Genomic DNA, 23,931 nt, shown 5'->3' on the forward strand with positions numbered 1-23,931 from the left:
CAACTTGTATTCCAAGCAGATGATTCTTTGCAGGGTGCTGATGTCACATTCTGACAACTTTGAAAGTTTTACAAGTCATTTTGTGTTTTTTTTTTTTTTACACCATTCTGCTTGAATTTTCAGATTGCATCACCAGTTATTGACCTCGGGAATCTTCATTGCTGCTGAAATGTCACATTCAAGCCTACTGCTTATGTGGCCCTATTATAATTTTGCGCTGGAAGTCGGTTAACTGTCTTTTAATCATGGCATCTTACATTCACAGTTGTATTACTGTCTCCTCAAAGGCCTACAGACATATTTATATCTTACACTTGGTTCTTGGATAGGACATGACCAACTATCAATGGAGGCACTTCCGTAGCCAGGTGGGAAGGAGCAGCAGTGCGTAGCACACACTTCTTGATTAGACTGGGGTTCGAGCCTATCACCACCAAATACGGAAGATGCAGAAAGGTCAGGGAATGACCACCGCATATCCCGGAGCAATATGGCCTTAGTTGCTAATGCTTCTTAAAACCAAATAACAAACAAACAAACTATCAATGGAAGGGTGTTCAGATATTAATGGTGAGGCAGTGTATATGTAATTGGAGAATGGATTAGAATGGTCTCATCCATAGAGGCCTAGGGCACTCACATGGGATGAGAGCTTAACTTTCCAAGATTTTTTTTTTTTTGTTTTGGAAGTGATCTTGGAAAGTTAAGCTCTCAATAGGCATACTAGGAGCTGTCTGGATTTCTGTGACTAATTGTTAAAGAGATACTATATCTCTATTCCACTCTGTCACTCTGAGAGTGCATAATGGCTTTTCTCACTAATGCATATAAAAAAAAAAAACATGAGCCTCTGAGATATTATGAGTGTGCGCATGCTATAAGAACATGTTCTTATCATTGAATGTGTATTCTGTATAACCAGATAGGAAGCAACCTTTTATCATCTCTTACTCTATCTTTCCATCTTGGAAACAATGCTTACTTGCTAAGAATCTGTTTAAAGTTGTAAAACTCTAACCACCTTATTACTCTCTGACTCACCATAATGAACATGAATTACTTCATGTTAGTAGCAGAAAATGATGCAAAAAGAAAAACACTTCCACCTGTCTATCCCCTTTGATAAATTGTCTAATTCTTCCTTAAATTTAATCAAACTACCTCTGGCTGAAATTTCTGAATTTCAGCCAGAGGTAGTTTTTCAGCCAAAGGATAGTTTATTCAAAACTATCCTTTGGCTGAAAACAAAATTCTGCGCCTTTATTCTGCAACCATCCTCAATTTAAATCTCAGCAAGAGTAAGGATGCCATCAACATTTAGCTTACTCAATCCATTGAAAGCTTTAAACACCTCAATCAGACCTCCTCATAGGTACCTAATTTGCAGAACTGAAGTGTTTTTCTTGGTAAGAATATCCTTTTGTTCCCCTCACTAATCCCGTTGCTGTTCTCTGCACCTGTTCCAGCAGATCAACATCCTTCCTAAAATGAGGCTTCCAAACCTGTATGCAGTATTCTAATCCCATACAGCAGAACAATTATCCTTGCCGGAAAAATTCCTGTATATCATTGACAAAATCCCATGAGCTGTCCTAGCAGCCTGTCAGCATTGCTTAGAGAACTTCATGTCTTACTGCCAAATTATCTCTGTCTTTTTTCATAGAGAGAGAGAGAGAGAGAGAGAGAGAGAGAGAGAGAAGAAAGGAATCACCAAGAAAGAGAAGAATGATGATATCCAGCTGAGAACCCTGGGTGTGCCAAGCCCATACTCACCAGATGTGAAACTCTGGGATTTTATTTGCATATTTACATTTGCCACTGATCAGATGCTTTGATGCTTAGATATGGAAATTAAAAATATAAATCAGACCATTTCATAACCCCATGTATGACTTTGTTGATCTCAGGTTTGAGATGGTTTGAGTTAGACCACATCTTGTGCATTGTGTGTGTGAGTGCCCTTTGGAAACCACATTTCAAGAAGTGGAGCTGCTGGAAAGGGGTAGTAGGAAAATGAGCACAAAGGACTCCAGGTCCTTAATCTATTTTTTTTTTTTTTTTTTTTTTTTGAGTATGTGTGTAGATTTGTTTTCTGCATTTTTAATCCAGTGTAGGTCTTTCCTTTGGAAAATCTAATACAGGCTGATCTTAGTGTCCCAATAATTTTGGCAACTTAGTGTATACATAAGTTTACATTTTTCATATTTTTAATATGCATTAAATTTAAACATTATCATTTAAAGAATTCAGTTTAATATTATAATCTGCATTCCTCTGCAACTTTCTGCTGCCTTCCTACAAACACTTCATAGGTATCAACTCATTTATAATATTTCTTTGTTTTTGAAGTAAAGAATGTGGATGGAGTATAAAAACCAGATGGCCAGGTTGCCAAATGGCCTCTAGTTGATCTTTAACAATGGCTGCTTTAACTAAAGCAGCCATTGGGAATGAAAAAATGCACCTATATATATATATATATATTTTTTTTTTAATTATTATTTTATTATTTTTTTTTTTTTTTTTCAATTCAAAAACAATGCCCAAAGTTCACAAGAACACAGTTAAGGGCAAATGTTTTTCACTCTCTGAGATTGTCTGATGACAATGTGTGTGTGCAACCCTTTTTCCAACTTTTGATACTTTTCCAGTCATTGTAAATAGCAGTGAATAGTGGAATAGGTTGAATAGAATTTATAGGAAAATTCTTCGATACTTACAGCAACATCTTCTTCAAGTGGAGTTAACAGCAAATTATTGCTGTTAACTCCACTGCAGCATGAAAGCCTTTCTTCAGCCAAGCTGTAGTTATGAGATCTGAACTTTTGGAATTACTAATGTAATTTCATCATATTTAGAGCTTACTTACCATACACATCTTGAATATTTTTCATGGCTACATTCACTTTATTCTTTTTCTTAAATTCATAAAAGTATTATTTGCCTAATGTGTCTTCTGATACTTCCATTTTTTTTAATTTGAAAATAAAAATGAAGCCCTGTTATTTCATTAAAACTTGCATTTACTCTAAGTACTACTGCTTGTACAAAGTAACATAGACATATTCCATGTGATGTGATGTGCAGAGAATTTTTTTGTGCATGGGAAAAACAAAAGCTTGACAAAGAAAATGACATTACTTATGGAAGGATATGATGCATGTACAGTATATATGTATGTAGAATCAATATACAAAAAGGAAAAAAAATAAAATAAAAGAGAGAGAGAGAGAGAGAGAGAGAGAGAGAGAGAGAGAGAGAGAGAGAGAGAGCAGAAAATGAGTGAAAAATAAACTGAAGTGGAAATGGAAGATACGTGATAGGAATATGTGTCAAAAAGTTTATTAGAAAAATATTAAGTATGGGGCAAATATAGCAAAAATTATAAGCCAAATAAATTTAGACTGGCACCAAGGAAACAAAATTCTGAGGCCAAAAAAATGTGAAATATCACTAAAATGACACAATAAACCAACCACAAAAGAAAATAGATATAAGACAAACAACAAGGAACAATAAACAGACAACTGTTGTATCCAATCTCGTCAGAGGACCCCTGGATATAACAGCTGTGAAAAGTACTGCATTTCAAACATAATGCAAATTACTGCAACAGACAGGCGACTCCGTAGCCAGGTGGGAAGGAGCAGCAGTGCATAGCACATGCTCCTTGATTAGACCGGGGTTCGAGCCCATCACCACCAAATACGGAGGATGCGGAAAGGTCAGGGAATGACCACCGCATATCCCGGAGCAATATGGCCTTAGTTGCTAATGCTCCTAAAAAAAAAAAAAAAAAAAAACCAAAAAAACTGCAACAGACAGAGACAACAATCTTACATTTCCACTTCTGTCTTCATTATTATTTATTCATTTCTTTGCTCATTTTCCACTCACTCTCTCTCTTTTATTTTTAATATTGATTTTATATTTTATGTCACGTGTTGGATTACGTAGCCACTTACATTCGTGGTCATTTTTTTTATTTTTCTTCTAACTTATTATTTTTACAGTTTTATATATATATATATAAATGATTTTAATATGTAATGGTAAGAATTTAATATGTTGAATAAATTAATTTACATACTTGTATGTCTGTATTCTGATTCATTTATTATGATTCATTTTAATTATATAGGTTAATAAGTATAGTCATATTTTTAAAATTGTTATATATTGTCATCTGCTACTTATGTATCATCACTATACTAAAAAAAGTTTTGTTTATACTCTGGCAGAATGTGCTTATATCCAGCCAGTTCCTGAAAAAAGTGAGACAAATCTCTCCCTTCTAGTTATCAACCTATTACTTTCACCTCTACTCTTTCCAAAGTAATGGAGGAGAAAAAAAAAAAGCCCTCTGCAACAGGAAATTTTCAGTAAATTTAAATCACATGATTAGGAAAATGCCAGTACTAGCATTTAATTTGCTTGTCAGCAGACCATATGGTGGAAGTTTGTTCAGAAGACTTATATGCCAAAAATGGACAAAAGCTTAGAAATTTCAAAAGCAAACTGCTTGAATTTCACCAAAAATTTTCATTGAATTTATCCAAAGTTGAATAATATAAGTCAGTACATCACCAGTGGATCGACAGTGATGGAATTCATATTGGCAATTATTGGTCAGATGGACAGTTTCAAGATTGTTTGAGTTGACAGCTGATGAATTTCTCCATTACTTTGGAATGAGTAGAGGTAACTGCAGTTGAGCAATAATTGGAAGAAAGGGATTTGTCACCTTTTTAAAGGATGACAATTCCCTGAACTGGCTGGATATGATCAAATTTCCAAGGAGAAGGAAAAAACATCAGTGGGATAATAAATGTGAAAAGCAATACAAAACAGGAGCAAGCTTAGGAGCAGAAGCATAGGTTTAGAGAACAAGCGAAGAAATGGGGAATGCCATCATGACCTTTCTTGGTATCAAGATTGTTCAAAATTCTTTTAACATGCTTTTGTCAGATGACAAAGCTTTAGTGCAGTGCATATGACAGGAAGTAGTTTACCAAGATCACCAATACAACAATTAGAAGAAAAGTAGGATGTTAAAAAATCCCCAACTAAAAATAAAATGTCTTTAGCTGAGGATGCCATAGAGTCATCAGGTTGTAATAGAGGTAGGTAGGAGTATCATTGGACAGAAGTTGTGACCAATAGAGAAGGGCAACAAGATTGGTGAGTCGAACAAAGGGGATCCTCTTACCAAGAAAGGGATAAGTTCTGCAAATTGCAGTGGCTGGAGACTAGGCGCCTGCGAGGTGATCTGATTGAAGTGTATAAGGCCTTGAATGGGCCTTGAATTGAGCATGCTGAATTCTGATAGGATTCTTCTGACTGTTCAGATTATGAACCTGAGGGGATATAAATTCAAATTGAGGAAAGACAGTTGTAGAATAGATGTGCGAAAATTTGCCTTTAGCCAGTGGGTGGTTAATTTTTGGAAAAAACTTCCATCTGTTGTTGTGGAAGTTGATAATTTGAATAAATTCAAGGAGGAACTGGACAAACTTTTAGAGGGAATTGATGTGTGAAATTGGTTTGTTTTTTGGCTGATGCTACATAAGCTCATACACTTGCTTTCTTGCATCCCATACTTCCATTACTACTACTACTACTAGGGGATCGGGAAAGAGTAGCTCCATGCGGACAAAGTATTTACAGCTCCTCCAGCTAATAGAGAAGTTTTTCTTAAATTTTTCTTAAATTTTTGCTGTTTTATTGACTTAAATGGCATATCAATTTATTTTCTAGAAGTAACTTTATATTCCTTAATTTATTTCAAACTTAGATAGAGATTTTATAGGTTATTACTTAGTATTGGTAAGGGTATCCATGCATTGGACAAGATTTTGCAGCTCTGGCAAACACTGAGTTTTTAATTATATTTAGCTATTTTATTGACTTAATTGTTATATTAAATTATTTTCAATAAGTAGCTTATAGTCCTAGTCAAGCTCCTTTGTTTATTTTGAAAGTTAATACTTAGTGTCTGTAGATTTTAACCATTCGTAACTTGTTGCCATTATTATATGATACAACATATATTCCAAACTAGATAGTATAAGGTTTAACGTAAAAATAGATGGGAACACGTAGTGCTGTATTAGAAATCTGTTAGCTTAGTATATAGTATAGTATCATCAATTAATCAGTAAAATTTATTAATCTCATTAAATTTCATTGTTAATTAAATTGTACTGAAATGGAATCATGACCCAGACTAGAGCAACAAAGCAATGCTCACAGATTAGCCAGAGTGTGTGGCTCAGGGTAGAATCGAAGGGGGCGATTCTCCAACGCATCATAGTCTAAAAAAAATGCACAAAATGTGAAATGTTTGCGAACCTTCTAGAACAGGACATGATCTAGCCAAGGAGGATGTCTTTGTGTGTGCTAGGTGCAGAGACTGTGAGGAAATTAGCATTCTCAGCACCAACTCAGCATTCTGATGGGTGTCTATGAGAGTTTGAGGTATAGGGTGGATGCCTTCAAGAAAATTAATAAGAAGGGCCCATCAAGCTCTCAGCTGCCCAACTCAACACCTGAAATTAATTGTATAATTTAACATTATATGCTTCTGCTGCATTTATCTCGATCACATGGTAAGTTCGAAATAATATTTATCGAGATCAGTGAGCAGTACCATACAGTACCACGAGAATCACTTAAATTTTAGCCGGGCGGTGCACCCATTTGATAGATTCTGAGGAGAACACTGATGAGAGCCTTGTCAATCAATTCGGCCCTGGAGAGATTGTGCAAGGCTCATAGGGTAGAATTTTTTTCAGCATGGGAGAGACTGTATCTACAGGGATGGGATACACTTAAATAAATAGAAAGGGTGAAAGAATATTTGCTGATGCTATCAAGGCAGTGTTAGGTGGATCGGAAAGCTGCTAGCTTGGTGGGGGGAGATTCACAGACTAAAAGCTTAACAGTAGCCACAGGCAGAGACAAAAGCAATTCTTGCACTGCTTCTATTGCAATGAGCAGCAGCCTAGAGAGCAAGTTGCTGCAGATTTCAAGAGCTGCTGGGAGTCATCATGAAACAAGTAAATACATGGGCTGTGTTGGGTAACTAAGAGTGAGAACAGGTGCATGTATACTTGCTTGTACACCAATACTAGAAGTATAGTAAATAAGTTTGATGAATTTAAAGTGCTGATCAAGGCATCAAAGGCAGATATTATTGGGATATCAGAGACATGATGTCACACAGATATAAGCAGTGCAGACTTGGAATTTGGGGAGTACAATGTGTAAAGAAAGGATAGACAGGGTAAAAAGGGAGGAGGGATTATGCTGTTAGTTAAGAAACACGTAAAATCTAAGGAAGTGCATCCAGTTGACATGGGTAGACAGTGCAATGTTGAGTCAGTTTAGTGTGACATAAACACTGGGAAAGGGAAAATGAGAGTAGGAGTGTGTTATAGGTCTAATGACTCTGATGATTACAACAAACAGTTGTGCACTCTGATGAGTACAACGAACAATTGCAGAGAAATAGAGTAGGCCAGTAAATCAGAATGTCTTTTAATGGCGGATTTTAACTTTCCAGATATTGATTGGAAATTGTGGGTTGATCACTCACATGCTAGCAAGACTTTTATGGATTTATTGGATGATTGTTTTCTAAAGCAACATGTTCAAGGGGCAACCAGAGGGATTAATACTTGTGATCTCATTATCAGCAGTGAAGACTCATGCATTAGGAATTTGCAGATAAACTACTAGGCGACAGTGATCACAATGTACTGATATGGGAATTACTTAAATATGTAACTTAAACAAGAGTTAAAGATTTTAAACTGTTGTCAGTTATCTACTTAGGCCTGATTTTCATTTGTGTTGAAATGCTGAACTGCAAATTTCTATGCTTGAAAAATATTTAATAATATTTTAATATCTTTTGTAAAATACATTTGTCTCCAAAGTATACATCATTATTTATTTGATTGCTTGCCTTTGTTGATTTACTTTGGCATAAAGACTTTTTCAATGACCCTGCACAGTAAAGGTTGTTAGTTACTAAGTTAATTATTTCATATTGTTGATCAGTAAGATAGGTTATTGAGCTATCTGTCGCTGACTCCTATTATTGAGATATAATCTAGACTTGTGCTAATAATCATAACAGAATGTTAAAACACAATGTTCTGAGTTTTATAACAGACTTCAGTATGTTAAGCTGATAATTTTTATCATTTAATCTTTTAATATAATGGCTTAATTATTCTAACAGCTCATATTTTCTTTTACAGTCAGTGTGGGTAGTGACCTTTATTTCTGTGGTAGTTCTAGATTTGGATTATGGTCTTGTCATTGGTATAGTCTTTTCTCTGATAACAATACTTTTCCGCTCACAATAGTAAGTTATTATTATATATTTTTAATATAAAAGTTTTTGTACACATCCTGATGATTTGTACAATTTTTATTGCCATCAGTATTATCTAGGAACAAATGTAATTTCAGATATTTATAGTTTTTTATTCTCATATTTATATAAGAGGTGTCATCAAAAAGTTTGGGGGATGAATTAATACTTGGAGTTTGCCACCTATTTGGATGGATTGCCTTCAAAGTAGTCTCTTTGAAACTGTATACAATGATTCTAATACCTTTGCAACTTCAGGAGTATTCCTGATAGGCTTCTTTTGGAATTGCCAGTACTTCCTGTGTCACATTCAGAATAATTTTCTCAATCGTTGCAAACCTATGACCTTTTAAGGGGAATTTAAGCTTGGGAAACAAAAAAAAAAAAAATTCACAGGGAGCTAAATCGGATGAGTATGGTGGATGGAAGAAGCAGTGATGGTACTTCACAAGAAATTCTTGATAGAAAGAGTCAAGTGTGCAGGAGCACTGTCATGAAGCAAGTGCCACTACTTGAAGGCTAATTTTCTGGCTGTTTCCTCTGAATAGCTTTGGATAGCGCCATAACAATTTTGTAGTATTTCTGATTTACTGTTTGACAAATGCATAATGAATAATATTCTGTGAGTCAAAAAAAAAAAATACATCATGATTTTCACATTGATTGAGATTGTCCTGCTTGCTTATTTTGCACCTTGAAGAAGGCTGTTTTCATTAAGTGGACTGAGTCTTTGTTTATAGGGGTCATACGCATGATTCATCACCAGTAATGATGGAAGTAACAAAGGCTGGATCAGAAGCAGCACGTTTATGATGATGATCCAGACATGTGAGAACTTGCTGCTCTCTGTTGATCATCACCGAGGATGTGAGGTGAAGACTTGACTGATACCTGCTGAATTCCAAAATCTTTTGCTAAAATTGATTGACATGGCCTATCAGTTTTGCTAACAAATATGCAGATAGTTAAATGTTGATCACAAACACAAGTAACCAAATCATTGATTTTGAAGTTGGATGGCCAGAAAGATCATTTTTCAATGGACAAGCAGCCCTATTTAAATTTATGAACCACTATTAGTCTTTGATTAAGACATATCATCTTCTCTAAAAGCTGTTTTTAACATTTTGTTTTAACATTCTGTTGCATTTTTTCCTAATTTTAAATGAATTAAATGAAGATTTACACTGAGTAAAATCACTCATTTTAAACTAAAGCTAAATTCCTTCTATTCATCACATAATAATTCAGATTGGCTACATATGAACAGGTGATTTGTGTGTTACTGTGTCTAGATAAGACCGAATATGTTGCAACAAGTCATAACTTTCTATGACTGCGTTTTCAAGGTACAAAGTTAGTCCCCAAATATTTGCTCACACCTTGTATATAATTTGCGCCTCCGTAGCCAGGTGGGAAGGAGCAGAAGTGCGTAGCACACGCTTCTTGATTAGACCGGGGTTCGAGCCCGTCACCACCAAATATGGAAGATACGGAAAGGTCAGGGAATGACCACCGCATATCCCGGAGCAATATGGCCTTAGTTGCTAATGCTCCTAAAAACCAAATAACAAACAAACCTTGTATATAATTCACCTTTTCATATATGCTAACTGTTGGTTTGCATCAATTGTTGGTTTTCATGTAGAATACTATTACTGTCCAAAAATGTTGAACTTTGTTATCTTGTTAGAACGTCTATTTACTCGCTAAACAATCTGAAAAAGGAAAAAAAAATATATATATATATATATATATATATTTATTTTTTATTTTTTTCAATGTATATATATATATATATATTTTTAAAATATATTTTTTCAACATATATATACACCAATGAGCCAAAACATTATGACCATCGAGTCATTATGCAAATTGAAGCAACTGCAGGTGAACTACAGCACGTGCACGGATCGGTACATGATACAAAAAACACCTGATACTCAGCTCCATTAATCAGTGTTACCCTTGTTCTTCAAATGGGAAAGACAGCGGACTTAAGCGAGTTTGACAAAGACCAAATTGTAATGGCCAGACGACTGGGTCAGAGCATATCCGAAATGGCACGGCTGGTTGGATGCTCACAGTCAGCTGTGATTAGTACCTATCGAAAATGGTCTGAGGAGGGAAAATCCATGAACCGCCGGCGAGGTGTTGGGCAACCATCACTCATCGATGCTCAAGGTGAGTAAAGGTTCTTCTGGATGGTACATGGCAACAGAAGGGTGACTGTGGCACCCTTCTGTTGCCACTTCTGAAAATGGAGATGCATAGTCACAGACCACTCTGAGTGCCCATGCTAACCACGGTTCACTGGTGACAGCGCCTATCGAAACTAGATCTTGAGTGATTGGAAGAAGGTTGTCTGGTCCAATAAATCATATTTCCTCTTGCACCATGTGGAGGGCCGAGTATGTGTGTGTCATTTACCGTGATGGTGCGTGGATGCACAATGGGATGAAAACAATCCGGTGGTGGCAGTATCATGCCTTGGGCAATGTTCTGCTGGGATGCCCTGGGTCCAGTCATCCATGTGCTGTCATCCACTTACCTAAACATCATTGTACCAGAGAGGAACACATGGCAATGGTCTTCCTCTCTGGTGGTGCCGTCTTTCAGCAGGATAATGCACCATGCCACACCACCCGGATTGTTCAAGACTGGTTCGCGGAACATAAGGAAGACTTCCAGGTATTGCTCTGGCCTCCAAATTCCACAGACATCAATCCCATTGAGCATCTGTGGTTTGTGTTGGAACAGCAGCTCCTATCTGTGGCATCTCAACCATGGACCTTACAGGAGTTAAAAGATCTCCTGGTTACATGTTGGTACCAGATACCACAAGACACATTTAGAAATCTTATAGCATCCATGCCTCACTAGGTATGAGCTGTTTTGGCTACTGCCACCTAGTGGTTCCTTTAATCTGCAGATTCTTAATGCATGAAGAATCACTACTGATAATCAGGTCAAGAGTATTACCTCCTCTAGTTTCTTCCTGTACGTGCTGCTGTAGAAAACAATCATCCAATAAATCCACAAAAGCCTTGCTATTGTGTGAGTGACCAACCCACAAATTCCAGTCAATATTTGGGAAATTAAAATCCCTAAATTTACTGGCCCACTATTTCTCTGTACATTTGTTTATTTTACTCATCAGAGTCATTAGGCTTATAACACATTCCTACTCTCAATTTTGCTTTCTTGGTGCTTATGTCACACCAAACTGACTCAACACTGCTCTGTCCACCCATGTCTTCTGGCTGTACTTCCTTGGATTTTATGTGTTTCTTAACTAATAGCATAACCCCTCCTCCCTTCCTACCCTGTCTATCCTTTCTGTGTACAGTCGTTTATTATTCCATCTGCTCCCCTGTACACATTGTACTCCCCAAATTCCATTTCAGCATTCTTTATATCTGTGTGACACTATATCTTTGAACCCCAGGGGCTCACATCTGGTGAGTATGGGCTTGGCACACCTAGGGTCCTGAGCTGGATATCATCATTCTTCTCTTTCTTGGCAATTCCCTTCTACTTTTGTCTCTCTCTCTCTCTCTCTCTCTCTCTCTCTCTCTCTCTCTCTCTCTCTCTCTCTCTCTCTCTCTCTCTCTCTCTCTCTCACAGGGTGACTGGAATTTTTTTTTTTTGGCTGGTGCAGCATAATCATCAGGCTTCCTTGCACCATATAGCTAATAATAATAATATCCCATCAATATCTGTCTTTTATGTTTTGACCAACACCTCAAATTCATCAAATTTATTTACCAAACTTCTAGCATTGGTGTACACACAAGTATACATGTACCTGTTCCTATTCTTAGCTACCCTAACATAGCCCTATTGCTATTACTGTAGTTTTTTTCTTGTTTTACTGGAACTGTTACTACTACTTCTAAAACTATTACTGCAGCCTGATTACTGAAGTGTTATTACTGAAGTGATGCAGTCTAGGTGATCCTGCATCACTTCTTTAACCAGTGACTCCATTATTTTTCCCAGAACAGAAGTTAAATTAACAGGTCTATAATTATTTGCATCACCCTTTGAACCCCCTTTGTGAATTGGGAAATACATTTGCACATCTCCAGCCTATGGGGGACCTCCCTGAATCTAACGATGCTCTCATAATTATGGCTAAGGGTTTGCTTACTTCCCTTGCTTCCTCCTTCTATATAACTGGTTAGATTTCATCTGTCCCCCTTACAGAATTCCTCATGTGTGAATGTTGATGCAAAATGCTCATTCAGTTTGTCAGTTATCTGAGCAGGATCACCAACATGTTGAGGGATATGGACCATAATCTGACTTGCTGCTCTACTGTAGGCTGTCAGATCGACCATATTTAGCAGTCAGTCAGTCAGTCAGTGTGTGTGTGTGTGTGTGTGTGTGTGTGTGTGTGTGTGTGTGTGTGTGTGTGTGTGTGTGTGCGTGCATGCCCACGCACTATTGCACTCCCACTCCTGACCACTCAGCTATGGAGAATAATGCATATATAAGGAAATAAGTTGATATTTGTTGATATTACGCAAAATATATACATACAGGAATTGTATTGTCATATATTGAACAATTCTGGTGTCATTTTCAAGTGTCAACCCAGAATTACGCAACAAGATGATAGTATAGGTCCTCTGTTTCTAACAAAAAGTACATGCCATGATACTATATAATATCATAAAAATATGGCATTAGATAAAAAAAAACATGAAATAAGTGGAATTAGTAAAAACGCATCGCTCATAAGAAACTTTATTTCTATAGAATCTAAGATACAAATTTTGGAACACCTTAAAAAGTAGAAAGGTATCATATTCTGCAAAAGGTTTAAATTTAAATGAAGTAATCTGGACAATAAAGAAAAATCAACAGAAAATTATAACTGCTGTTGCTGCTGGATCTTTCATTTCCACAAATATGACAGTTCGACCCCAGCAATAATAATTCAGAAAACGGAAAAAGCACTCAGTATTTGGATTGACAGATTTCGGTGTATGTGAGATTTTATATGAACCTAACTACCATGGTGTGCGTGCGTGCGTATGTATGTATATATATATATGTGTGTGTGTGTATGTATTCAACTTTGTATGTATTCAACTGTGTGTATGTATGTGTATGTATTCAACTGTGTGTATGTATGTGTATGTATTCAACTGTGTGTATGTATGTGTTGTATTCAACTGTGTGTATATATGTGTGTGTAAAAGATCATGAATCGGAGATTAGATATGGACAGTGCACATTAATAGAATTCTCATGTAATTTAATTTCAACGATTTCTTCACGTGTGCTGTTTAACCCGACAATTCAGCAGAAACCTCATCAATCCTTGATAAGATAAGTCGCAATAAGTCGTGATCCTTGATAAGTCGCAATCACCGCAAGAAATGTATACCAGGTTGTTTAATTGTGTTGCAAAAGAAAAAAGGACTGAGCGATATATAGTGTGTAATTTCTGTATCGGTCTGGCCACAATCTCATTTTCCAGTATCTTTAAAGAATATGTTAAGCTGTTTGTGCCACTCTTCAACATATGGGACAGAAATACTTTTTGATGTTACTATTGTTGGTTGGTGTAGTGTTTTGTATCCTATCCTTATCTTCTACCCTAATTCAGTTTATTGTAGCAAGGAGGTAACCCCTGTTTAAGAATCTGCTTGTTAATATCTGTATTTTTGAGTCTAAAGCAGATTCCGTCATTGAATATTTGTAGGCATTGAGGAATTGATTAAAGATAATAGACCTTTTGTAGGTGAAGGGGTGATAGCTTAACAGCTGTTGTGATCGTGTGTTATAATGCAGAAGCATACCAGTGTTTGTTGCTTTACGATAGATGTTAAATTTGATTTTATTCGAGTCCAAATAAGCATGAAATTTAGAAAATTTAATGACTTAGTATCCGTATTTTCCCTTTCTAATGTAAAATTAAGTCTAGGATGAATATTATTAAACAAATGTAAAATGTCTTGGATAGTTCTACTATCAGTAATAACAAGAAAATCGTCTAAATACCTCCCATAGTATGTGATACTGGATAGAAAATGTGTCAAATGTATAACTCAATCGTTGAGAGAGAGACCTCTAATATTAAGCCATTTAGACTCAATCCCATTGGCAAACCAAAAATTTGTTTGTATACTTTGTCCCAAAAGGTGATATAGTTGACTTCAACTAAGAGTTTAATTACATGAAAAATTTCTTTAATAGGAAGTTTCATATAATTAATTGGTAGAGTTATTATTTAACATATCCCAAAGAATATCTAATGTGTATTCAACATTTACATTCATATATAACAAAGTAACATCCAGTGAGAATAAATTATCATTATTGCTGACTTAGCAATAATGATAATTTATGGAATGTAGACACTCCTTAAGGTTATTAAATAATGTATCATAGTTTTTATCCCAAATTGTATTGCCTGTCTAAAGGGTTCTATAATACTACATACATGTGTGGCTAAGGATGAAAATGCTGAGTTTCTACAAGAAACAATGGGCCAAATAGGAAATCCAGTCTTATGTAATTTTACCTGACTGAAAAATGCAGGAATATTGTATGTTCTGGCATTCAATTCCTTTAACTGAGACATAGTAATGTAGTCATTTTTTCGATACATGATTAACATTTTATTGTACAGTAGGACCCCGTCTTTTAGGCATTCCACCAATACGACAGTTTTCAATTATATCTGTGTTCATTATGTTTGGCACTTGTTTTACTTTTTTTGGCATTTTTCAGCATGACGTGCTCAGCAACCGAGTCCGAGAAGGATGCTGAGTGCCATTTTATTGCCTGTTATTCAGTATGTTTACAGCATATGATAGTGTAAACATGCTATTAGGCTTTTATATGCATTTGCAAATGAAAAAAAGCTATGTTCCACTTTTCAGCAATTTTTGCTTTTTGGCGGAGGTCTGGAACCCACCATATGAGTTGGGGCCCTACTGTACTGATTGACCAAATTGGTAAATAGTGCCGGATCTACTTCAAAATAAGTGGAGGTATCTGATATAATTGAATCTAACTTATTTATACAATCAGTTTTATCAAGTATTAAAAACTGTATCTCCTTTATCTGCTCTCAGAATAATAATATCTTTATTTGCCCAAAGTTCACATAAAGCTGAACTTTCATGTCTATTCAGTTTAGGAAGTTGCATTTCTTTTATGTTATTCACCATTTGGTTAACTAATAAATCTTTTTGTGGGACATTACGAAGTCTCAATTCAATATCTATTACGAATTGTTTTTTAGGTAGCTTGCAAGATGGTAAATTATAATTTAATCCTTTGGATAAAAGTGAAATCTGATCCTGCAATAGCATTTATGAGGACAAATTTGTAACCTATTGATATGTAAGTACGTTGGGCGAGAGGGTGTTTGTGAACTAACTGAAATATTCTGATTGTGCGTTAGCACATTGTACGCATGTTGGGGGGTCAACGAATTTGTATGCACATGGCCAAAAGCTTGTGACAATGTATTTGAACTCGTATGAACCTGTCTTAATACCCGCAATAATGTATTCGATTTGTTAATGTGTTCTTTATTTTTTATTTCTTTGGCCAGTGCTTCACATTGCAAATCTGTGGAGGTCTTCAATACAGACCAATTGTCTGTATGCAATGTAGCATTTGCTACATTGCATAATATAGTTAAACTTGCCTTAAAATCTCAGTATTCTAATAAACAAAAATGCCTTTCCCAGGTTGGTTAGGAAACTTCGCGAAAAATTAAAAATTTATCTACATCCAAATGATTGGTCTGTATTGAAAATCTCCATAGATTTGTGACGTGAAGCATAAGCCACAAATTGAATACTTTATCGCAAGTTTCAAGACAGATTCATATAAGTCACAGATTTTCAATGCAACACAGTGGCAACCCCCAAGGCAGAATGCGCTGGTCCCAAAAGGAACTAGTTGTTGTAGGTGACTCTATTGTCAAGAAATGGGGAACATATTGTGCAAAGAGGATAGATGGAACAGGACCAGGGTATGTCTACCAGGTGTAAAGGTTGATGATGTTGTAGGGCAGATATCATCCTTTAAGAGCACAAAGGGTGATATTGTTGTACACATTGGCACTAATGACATTAAGAGTAGGAGACCAGCAGAATTACTTAACAAGTACAAGACAATGCTGAAAAAAAGCCGTGAGTTAGGGTTGAATTTGAGTCTGCAATTCTGCCCAGACACGACAGGAGGGAGTATATGATCAGAGCCTTGTCGATCAATTCTGCCCTGGAGAGATTGTGCAAGGCTCAGTGGGTAGAATTTTTCTCAGCCTGTTCTGTGCTTGTTAACAGGAGAGACTGTTTCTACAGGGATGGGATACACTTAAATAGAAAGGGTGCAAGAATATTTGCTGATGCTATTGAGGCAGAGTTAAGTGAGTCAGAAAACTGCTAGCTTGAGGGGTTATATGGACCAATAGATTAACAGTAGCCGCTGGCAGAGGTAAAAGTGATTCTTGCACTACTTCTATTGAAATGCAATTGAGCAGCAGCCTGGAAAGCAAGGCAATGGGAATTTCCAGGACTGCTGGGAGTCATAGTGGAACAAGTAAATACATGGGATGTGTTAGGGTAACTAAAAGTAGAAACAGGTACAGGTATACTTGCATGTACAACAATGCTAGGAGTATAGTTAATAAATTTAATAAGCGTGAAGTGCTAGTCAAGACATCAAAGGCAGATATTGTTCTTTCTGTACACATTGTACTCCCCAAATTCCAGTTCTGCACTGCTTATGTCACACAGACATAAGCAGTGCAGAACTGGAATTTGGGGAGTACAATGTGTACAGAAAGGATGGACAGGACAGGAAGGATGGAGGGGTTATGCAGTTAGTTAAGAAACACATAAAATCTAAGGAAATGCATCCAATTGATGTGGGTGGACAGTGCAATGTTGTGACATAAGCACTGGTAAAGGAAAAATGAGATTGGGTGTGTGTTATAGGCCTAATGAATCTGATGAGTATAATGAGCAATTGTGCAGAGAAATAGAGTGGGCCAATCAATTAGAATGTCTTATTTATAATGGGGGATTTTAATTTCCCTGATATTGACTGGAATTTGTGGGTTGGTCACTCACATACTAGCAAGGCTTTTGTGGATTTATTGGATGATTGTTTTCTACAGGAGCATGTTCCGGAGGCAACTAGAGGGAGCAATACTCTTGATCAGATTATCAGTAGTGATTCTTAATGCATAAGAAATCAGCAGATAAAGGAACCACTAGGTGGCAGTGATCACAGTGTGCTGAAGTGGGATTTACTCAAAGAGGTAACTACCATCAAGGGTAAAGGTAACTACCATCAAGGTTTTTGCTTTCGTAAAGGTGACTACGGTGGTCTGAGACAGTATTTAAATTCTATACAGTGGAACCAACTGATGATGTTACCAACAGCAAATTCAAAATGGGAAGCATTCAAAGAATTAATCTTGGAAGCTACTAGGCTTTTCATACCAACAAAGAAATATTGTTCAAGATTTAGGCCTAAATGTTGTCAGATCAATTGATTAGACATGCAATAGAGAAGAAAAATGTATGGAATACGTGTAAATTAACATGTGACACAGAAACCTGATAGATATAAGGTGGTCTCTAACCAAGTTACAAAGGAGCTTAAGCAGGCGAAGGCAGATTATGAGAAATCTTTGGTAAAGGATGCAAAGAAAAACAGCAAAGAGTTCTTTACTTATGTAAACTCTAGAAGGAAGGGGATAAATCAGATTGGTCCACTTGATATCGATGGTTCAACTGTTGATGATCCTACTCAGATAGCTAACAAACTAAATTTTTAACAAACTGCATGGGATACATACAAATTAACACATGACACAGAAGCCTATGATAGATACAAGTTGATCTTGTCTCTATCCTTACAAAGGAGGTTAGGCAGGCGAAGGCAGATTACGAGAAATCTTTGGCAAGGGATGCAAAGAAAAACAGCAAAGAGTTCTTTACTTATGTAAACTCTAGAAGGAAGGGGATGAATCAGATTGGTCCACTTGATATCGATGGGTCAACTGTTGATGATCCTACTCAGATAGCTAACAAACTAAATTTTTAACAAACTGCAGGGATACATACAAATTAACACGACACAGAAGCCTATGATAGATACAAGTTGATCTGTAACCAAGTTACAAAGGAGGTTAGGCAGGCGAAGGCAGATTACGAGAAATCTTTGGCAAAGGATGCAAAGAAAAACAGCAAAGAGTTCTTTACTTATGTAAACTCTAGAAGGAAGGGGATGAATCAGATTGGTCCATTTGATATCGATGGGTCAACTGTTGATGATCCTGCTCAGGTAGCTAACAAACTAAATGAATATTTTACAGCGACATTCACACATGAGGAGTTATTCAGTGAGGGGAATGCCAGAGGTGTATTCAACTCTGGCAGTAAGCTAGAGAATCTTGTAATAACTGAGAGTAAAGTGGAGGAGAAATTGTTGAAGATAAATACAAGAAAGGCACCTGGGGTGGATGGGATCTATCCAGTTATATTAAAGGAGGCAGCAAAGGAAGTAAGCAAACCCTTAGCCATAATTATGAGAGCTTCCTTGGACTCAGAGGAAGTACCCATGGACTGGAGATGTGCAAATGTGACCCCAATTCACAAAGGAGGTGAAAGGGCGACACAAGTAATTATAGACCTGTTAGTTTAACTTCTGTTCCCAGAAAATTAATAGAGGCACTGGTTAAAGAAGCACTGCAGGATCATCTAGACAAGACTTCAGTTATGTGTCAGACACAGCATGGTTTTGTTAAGGGGAAGTCTTGCCTGACCAATTTGATTGGATACTATGATGCAGTCACAAAAGAACTGGATGCAGGGAATAACTTTGATATTATATACTTGGATCTTAGAAAGGCTTTTGATACTGTTGCACATGGAAGACTACTGCACAAATTGGAGCAGTGTGGCATTGGAGGCAAATTGCTGCTATGGATAAAGGGGTGGTTAAGGGGGAGAAGACAGAGAGTGGTAATCAATGGACACTGCTCATCGTGGACTAATGTTATTAGTGGAGTCCCTCAGGGTTCAGTATTGGGTCCATTATTGTTTTCTGTATTTATAAATGATATTGATGATGGTATATCAAGCTTAATGTCCAAGTTTGCAGACGATACGAAGGTTAGCAGGGTTGTTAAGGACACTACTGACGCTATGCTGCTGCAACAGTATCTGGAAAGGTTGAGCAGATGGACTGAGAGGTGGCAAATGAAGTTTAACATTGACAAATGTAAAGTACTACATATGGGAAACAGCAATCCCAGAGCAACGTATCAACTCGGTGGTACTACACTGACAGTGGTAAAGAATGAAAGGGACCTGGGGGTGGTTGTGCAGACAGATATGAAGTTTTCTGAGCAGTGCAGATGGGCTGCAAGAGTAGCTCATGGTGTATTTTCGATGATTATAGAAATTTTTCTAGCAGGGATAAGGAGGTGATTATTCCCTTGTATAAGGCAATGGTCAGGCCACACCTAGAGCACTGTATACAGGTCTGGAGGCCTCATTTCAAGAAGGATGTAGAGATGCTGGAACGAGTACAGAGAAGGGCAACAAGATTAGTGAATGGAACAAAGGGGAGCTCTTACGAAGAAAGGCTTAAGTTTTGCAAATTACAGTGTCTGGAGACTAGGCACCAGCGAGGTGATCTGATAGAGGTGTATAAAGCCTTGAATGGTTTGAGCATGCTCATGCTGATGGGATTCTTCCTCTTGCTCAGAATAATCACCTGAGAGGGCATAAATTCAAATTGAGGAAAGACGGATGTAGGATAGATGTGCGAAAGTTTGCCTTTAGCCAGCGGGTGGTTGATTGCTGGAACAAACTTCTATCTGTCATTGTAGTAGCAGTAGTAGTAGCAGTAGCAGCAGTGGCATTTGATGCAAGAAAACAAGTGTATGAGCTTATGCAGCATCAGCCAAAAAAAAAAAAAAATCACACCATTCCCTCCAAATGCCTGCCCAGTTCCTCCTTAAATTTATTCATCCTATCAACTTCCCAATGACAGATGGAAGTTTGTTCCAGCAATTAACCACCCACTGGCTAAAGGAAAATTTCCGTACATCTATTCTGTCTTTTCTTAATTTCAATTTATGCTCCCTTAGGTTCGTAATCTGAACAAGTGGAAGGATCCCATCAGAATTCAGCGTGCTAAACCCATTCAAGGCCTTATATACACCTCAATCAGATCACTGTGCAGGTGCCTAGTCTCCAGCACTGCAATTTGCAGAACTTAAGCCTCTCTTGGTAAGAGGATCCCTTCATTCCCCTCACCAATCTTGTTGCCCTTCTCTGTACATGCTCAATTAAATCTACATCCTTCCTAAAATGAGGCCTCCAGACCTGTACGCAGTACTCAAGGCGTGGCCTGACCATTGCCTTATACAGAGGGATAATCACCTCCTTTTCCCTGCTAGCAAAATTCCTATATATCATTGACAAAAACCCATGACCTGCACTGGTAGTCTGTCTGCATTATGAAGAAAACTTCATATCTGACTGCACAATTACTCCCAGGTCTTTTTCATTTCTTACCACCTTAAGTGTAGTACCACACAGTTGGTACGTTTCTCTGGGGTTACTTCTACCCATATGCAGTACTTTGCATTTGTCAAGGTTAAACTTCAGTTGCCACTTAGCCCATCTGCCCAAATTATCTAGATCCTGTTGCAGTAGCACACTGCCATTACTGTCATTAACAACCCTGCCAACCTTTGTATCATCTGCAAACTTTGACATTAAGCCTGATATACCTTCATCAATATCATTGATAAATATACAAAACAACAGTGGCCCTAACACCGAACCCTGTGGGACTCCACTAATAACATTAGTCCAAGAAGAGCAGCACCCATTGATTACCACCCTCTGTCTTCTCCCACTTAACCATCCTTTTATCCATTGTAGCAACTTACCCTTAATACCATTCTGCTCCAATTTGTACAATAGTCTTCCATGCGCAACAGTGTCAAAAGCTTTCCTGAAATCCAAATACTTTTTTGCATCCAGTTCCTTTGTAACCACATCATAATATCCTATCAAATTTGTCAGACAAGACTTTCCCTTAACAAACCCATGCTGTGTCTGAATTATTGCTGCAGTCTTGTCTAGATGATCCTGCAATGCATCTTTAACCAGTGACTCCATTATTTTACCCGGAACAGAAGTTAAACTGACTAGTCTGTAATTACTAGTCACCCCTTCGATCCTCCTTTGTGAATTGGGGATACATTTGCACATCTAGAGTCAGTGGGAACCTCCCCTGAGTTCAAGGATGCTCTCATAATTATGGCTAAGGGTTTGCTTACTTCCTTTGCCGCCTCCTTTAATATAACTGGATAGATCCCATCCGCCCCAGGTGCCTTTCTTATGTTTAACTTCAACAATTTCTCCTCCACTTTGCTCTCAGTTATTACAAAATCATTAAGCACACTGCTACAATTTGATAACCTTCTTCCATTTTCAAACTGTAATAATTCCTCACATGTGAATGTAGATGCAAAATACTCATTCAGTTTGTTTGCTATCTGAGCAGGATCATCAACAGTCAAACCATCGATGTCAAGTGGGCCAATCATATTCATCCCCTTCCTTTTAGAGTTTATATAAGTAAAGAAATCCTTGCTGTTTTTCTTAGCATCTTTTGCCAAAGATTTCTCGTAATCTGCCTTTGCTTGCCTAACCTCCTTTGTCACCTGATTACAGACTAGCTTATATCTGCCATAGGCTTCTGATTCGCTTGATAATTTATATTCATCCCATGCATTTTTCTTCTCTATTACGAGTTTCATTAGTTCATTAGATAACCATTTAGGCCTAAACCTTGAACAATATTTCTTAATAGGTATGAAACTTTTAGTAGCTTCCACGATTAATTCCTTGAATGCTTCCAACTTGTAGAAGTTGGTAGCTTAAATAGATTCATGGCAGAACTTGACAAACATTTGGAGTGAGTGTATTGGTGAAATAAGGGTTTTTTTTGGCTGATGCTATATAAGCTTGCTTTCTTGCGTCATGTGCCTTTGCTGATGCTAAGTCATGAGACTACCATTATGAGTTATCAGACAGCAATATAGTGCCACTAGTTATTTTAAGTTTAATCTGAGGACTGTTCCAGTGTATTTTGGATCTGAGTTAAACCAGACCTCCTGATGGAGGCATTTTGGAAGAAGAAGAAGAAGAACAGTTGCCTGACGATATCATTAAACTCTTGACTAAATAAATCACTTAACAGCTGCTTTGGCACTTTAGAAAGAACCAGTCAGTGGTTTACACAATGATAGTTGTTTGTGAGTCCGTTTTATCTTTGAGTAGTTTTTCAACTCCTTTTGTTTCCCAATCGTGACAGCTGCTCCATCAGATCTCAGGCTCACTAGATTATAAATTTCGAAGCCTAGATGTCAAGGGTTTAAATTACTTTGTTAGTTATATTCTCAGCTTTACTGTCAGTGTTATTGTAGATTGATACAACACTAACCCTAACCTCTTTTTTAAGTTGATTAACATATTTAATGTACATAATCAGCTGTTTTAAAACTTAGATGTCTGTAGTTTCATCACATACAATGCAGAAATATTCTGCATAATATTTTTTTTTTTATCTAATTTGTGATGCTAAAATTTCAAGCAACTCTTGAATTATTCTTTCTGAGGTATAATTTGCATTTTTACTAACATTAAGATATTTTAAGTAGGAACAGCCCATAGCCTTGCAATGCTTGAGCAATTCAAATAGTATGTGGTAACTCGATTTTTGCTGACGAATACACAAATCTTAAAGCTTCTGCCTTTTCAGTTTGATCGAACCCAGTTCCTTCTAGTACATTTTTTTTTTTTTCCAATTATATCTGAACAAGAATCAGTGTGTAACTTTTGTTTGTGGTCAATCTAGCTTTTTTTTTCGAAGTCTTGTGCACGGCATAGTCACCCCAGTCACTTCCTTGTTTGCAGACAATCTCTTTCTGTATTTCATAAACGTGGAACATCCCATTGTCTTTCACCACTAACTGATAAAAAACTTTTATTACCTGATTAGTAGTGTTTAGATGCTCATTTTATATTTGAAAGAGACTGTTCAGAATTTAATTCACTAGATGAACAATTTCTTTGTCAGAAATCACTGACCCTGTTGTTGATTTGATGCCTTCACTACTATGCTTATCAGTTTCATCTTTCTTAAAATAACTAAGAGAGTGTCATTTTCTAACTTAACTTTTTATTCATCATGGCTTAATTTAAAAAATACAAAATAACATTATTATTAAATTTAATATGAACAAATCATTGATTTGTGCACTGACAGTAATGCATGAGACTGAGACACAGTGTGCATTATGTCAAAGTTTCCAGTACAAACAAGAGAAAAGAAAAGGGATGATGTATTGGTGGGAGAAGGTATGCTTAGTTTACTTTTTTGGTTTTCACTTTTTCTGCCAAAATCAAAAATATGAACAAAACCCATCTCCACCATGTTATAGACATAAAAAATATATATATTTTGCTTTAAAA

The 23,931-nt window shown here is 36.8% G+C and overlaps 1 protein-coding gene across 1 annotated transcript in view; it reads left to right on the top strand.

Moving 5' to 3' along the window:
* LOC150076212 (prestin-like) overlaps positions 1–23,931 on the top strand; it is a 402,991-nt gene that overhangs the window by 309,953 nt on the left and 69,107 nt on the right. The window contains exon 13 of the mRNA XM_090387581.1: positions 8,268–8,374. Within this exon, the coding sequence (XP_090243707.1) occupies positions 8,268–8,374 (107 nt within the window). The remainder of the gene's footprint in view (positions 1–8,267; positions 8,375–23,931) is intronic.

This window comes from Mastigoproctus giganteus, chromosome 13 (genome assembly GCF_048544385.1).
Source record: "Mastigoproctus giganteus isolate SK-2022 chromosome 13, ASM4854438v1, whole genome shotgun sequence".
Taxonomy (NCBI): Eukaryota; Metazoa; Arthropoda; class Arachnida; order Uropygi; family Thelyphonidae; genus Mastigoproctus; species Mastigoproctus giganteus.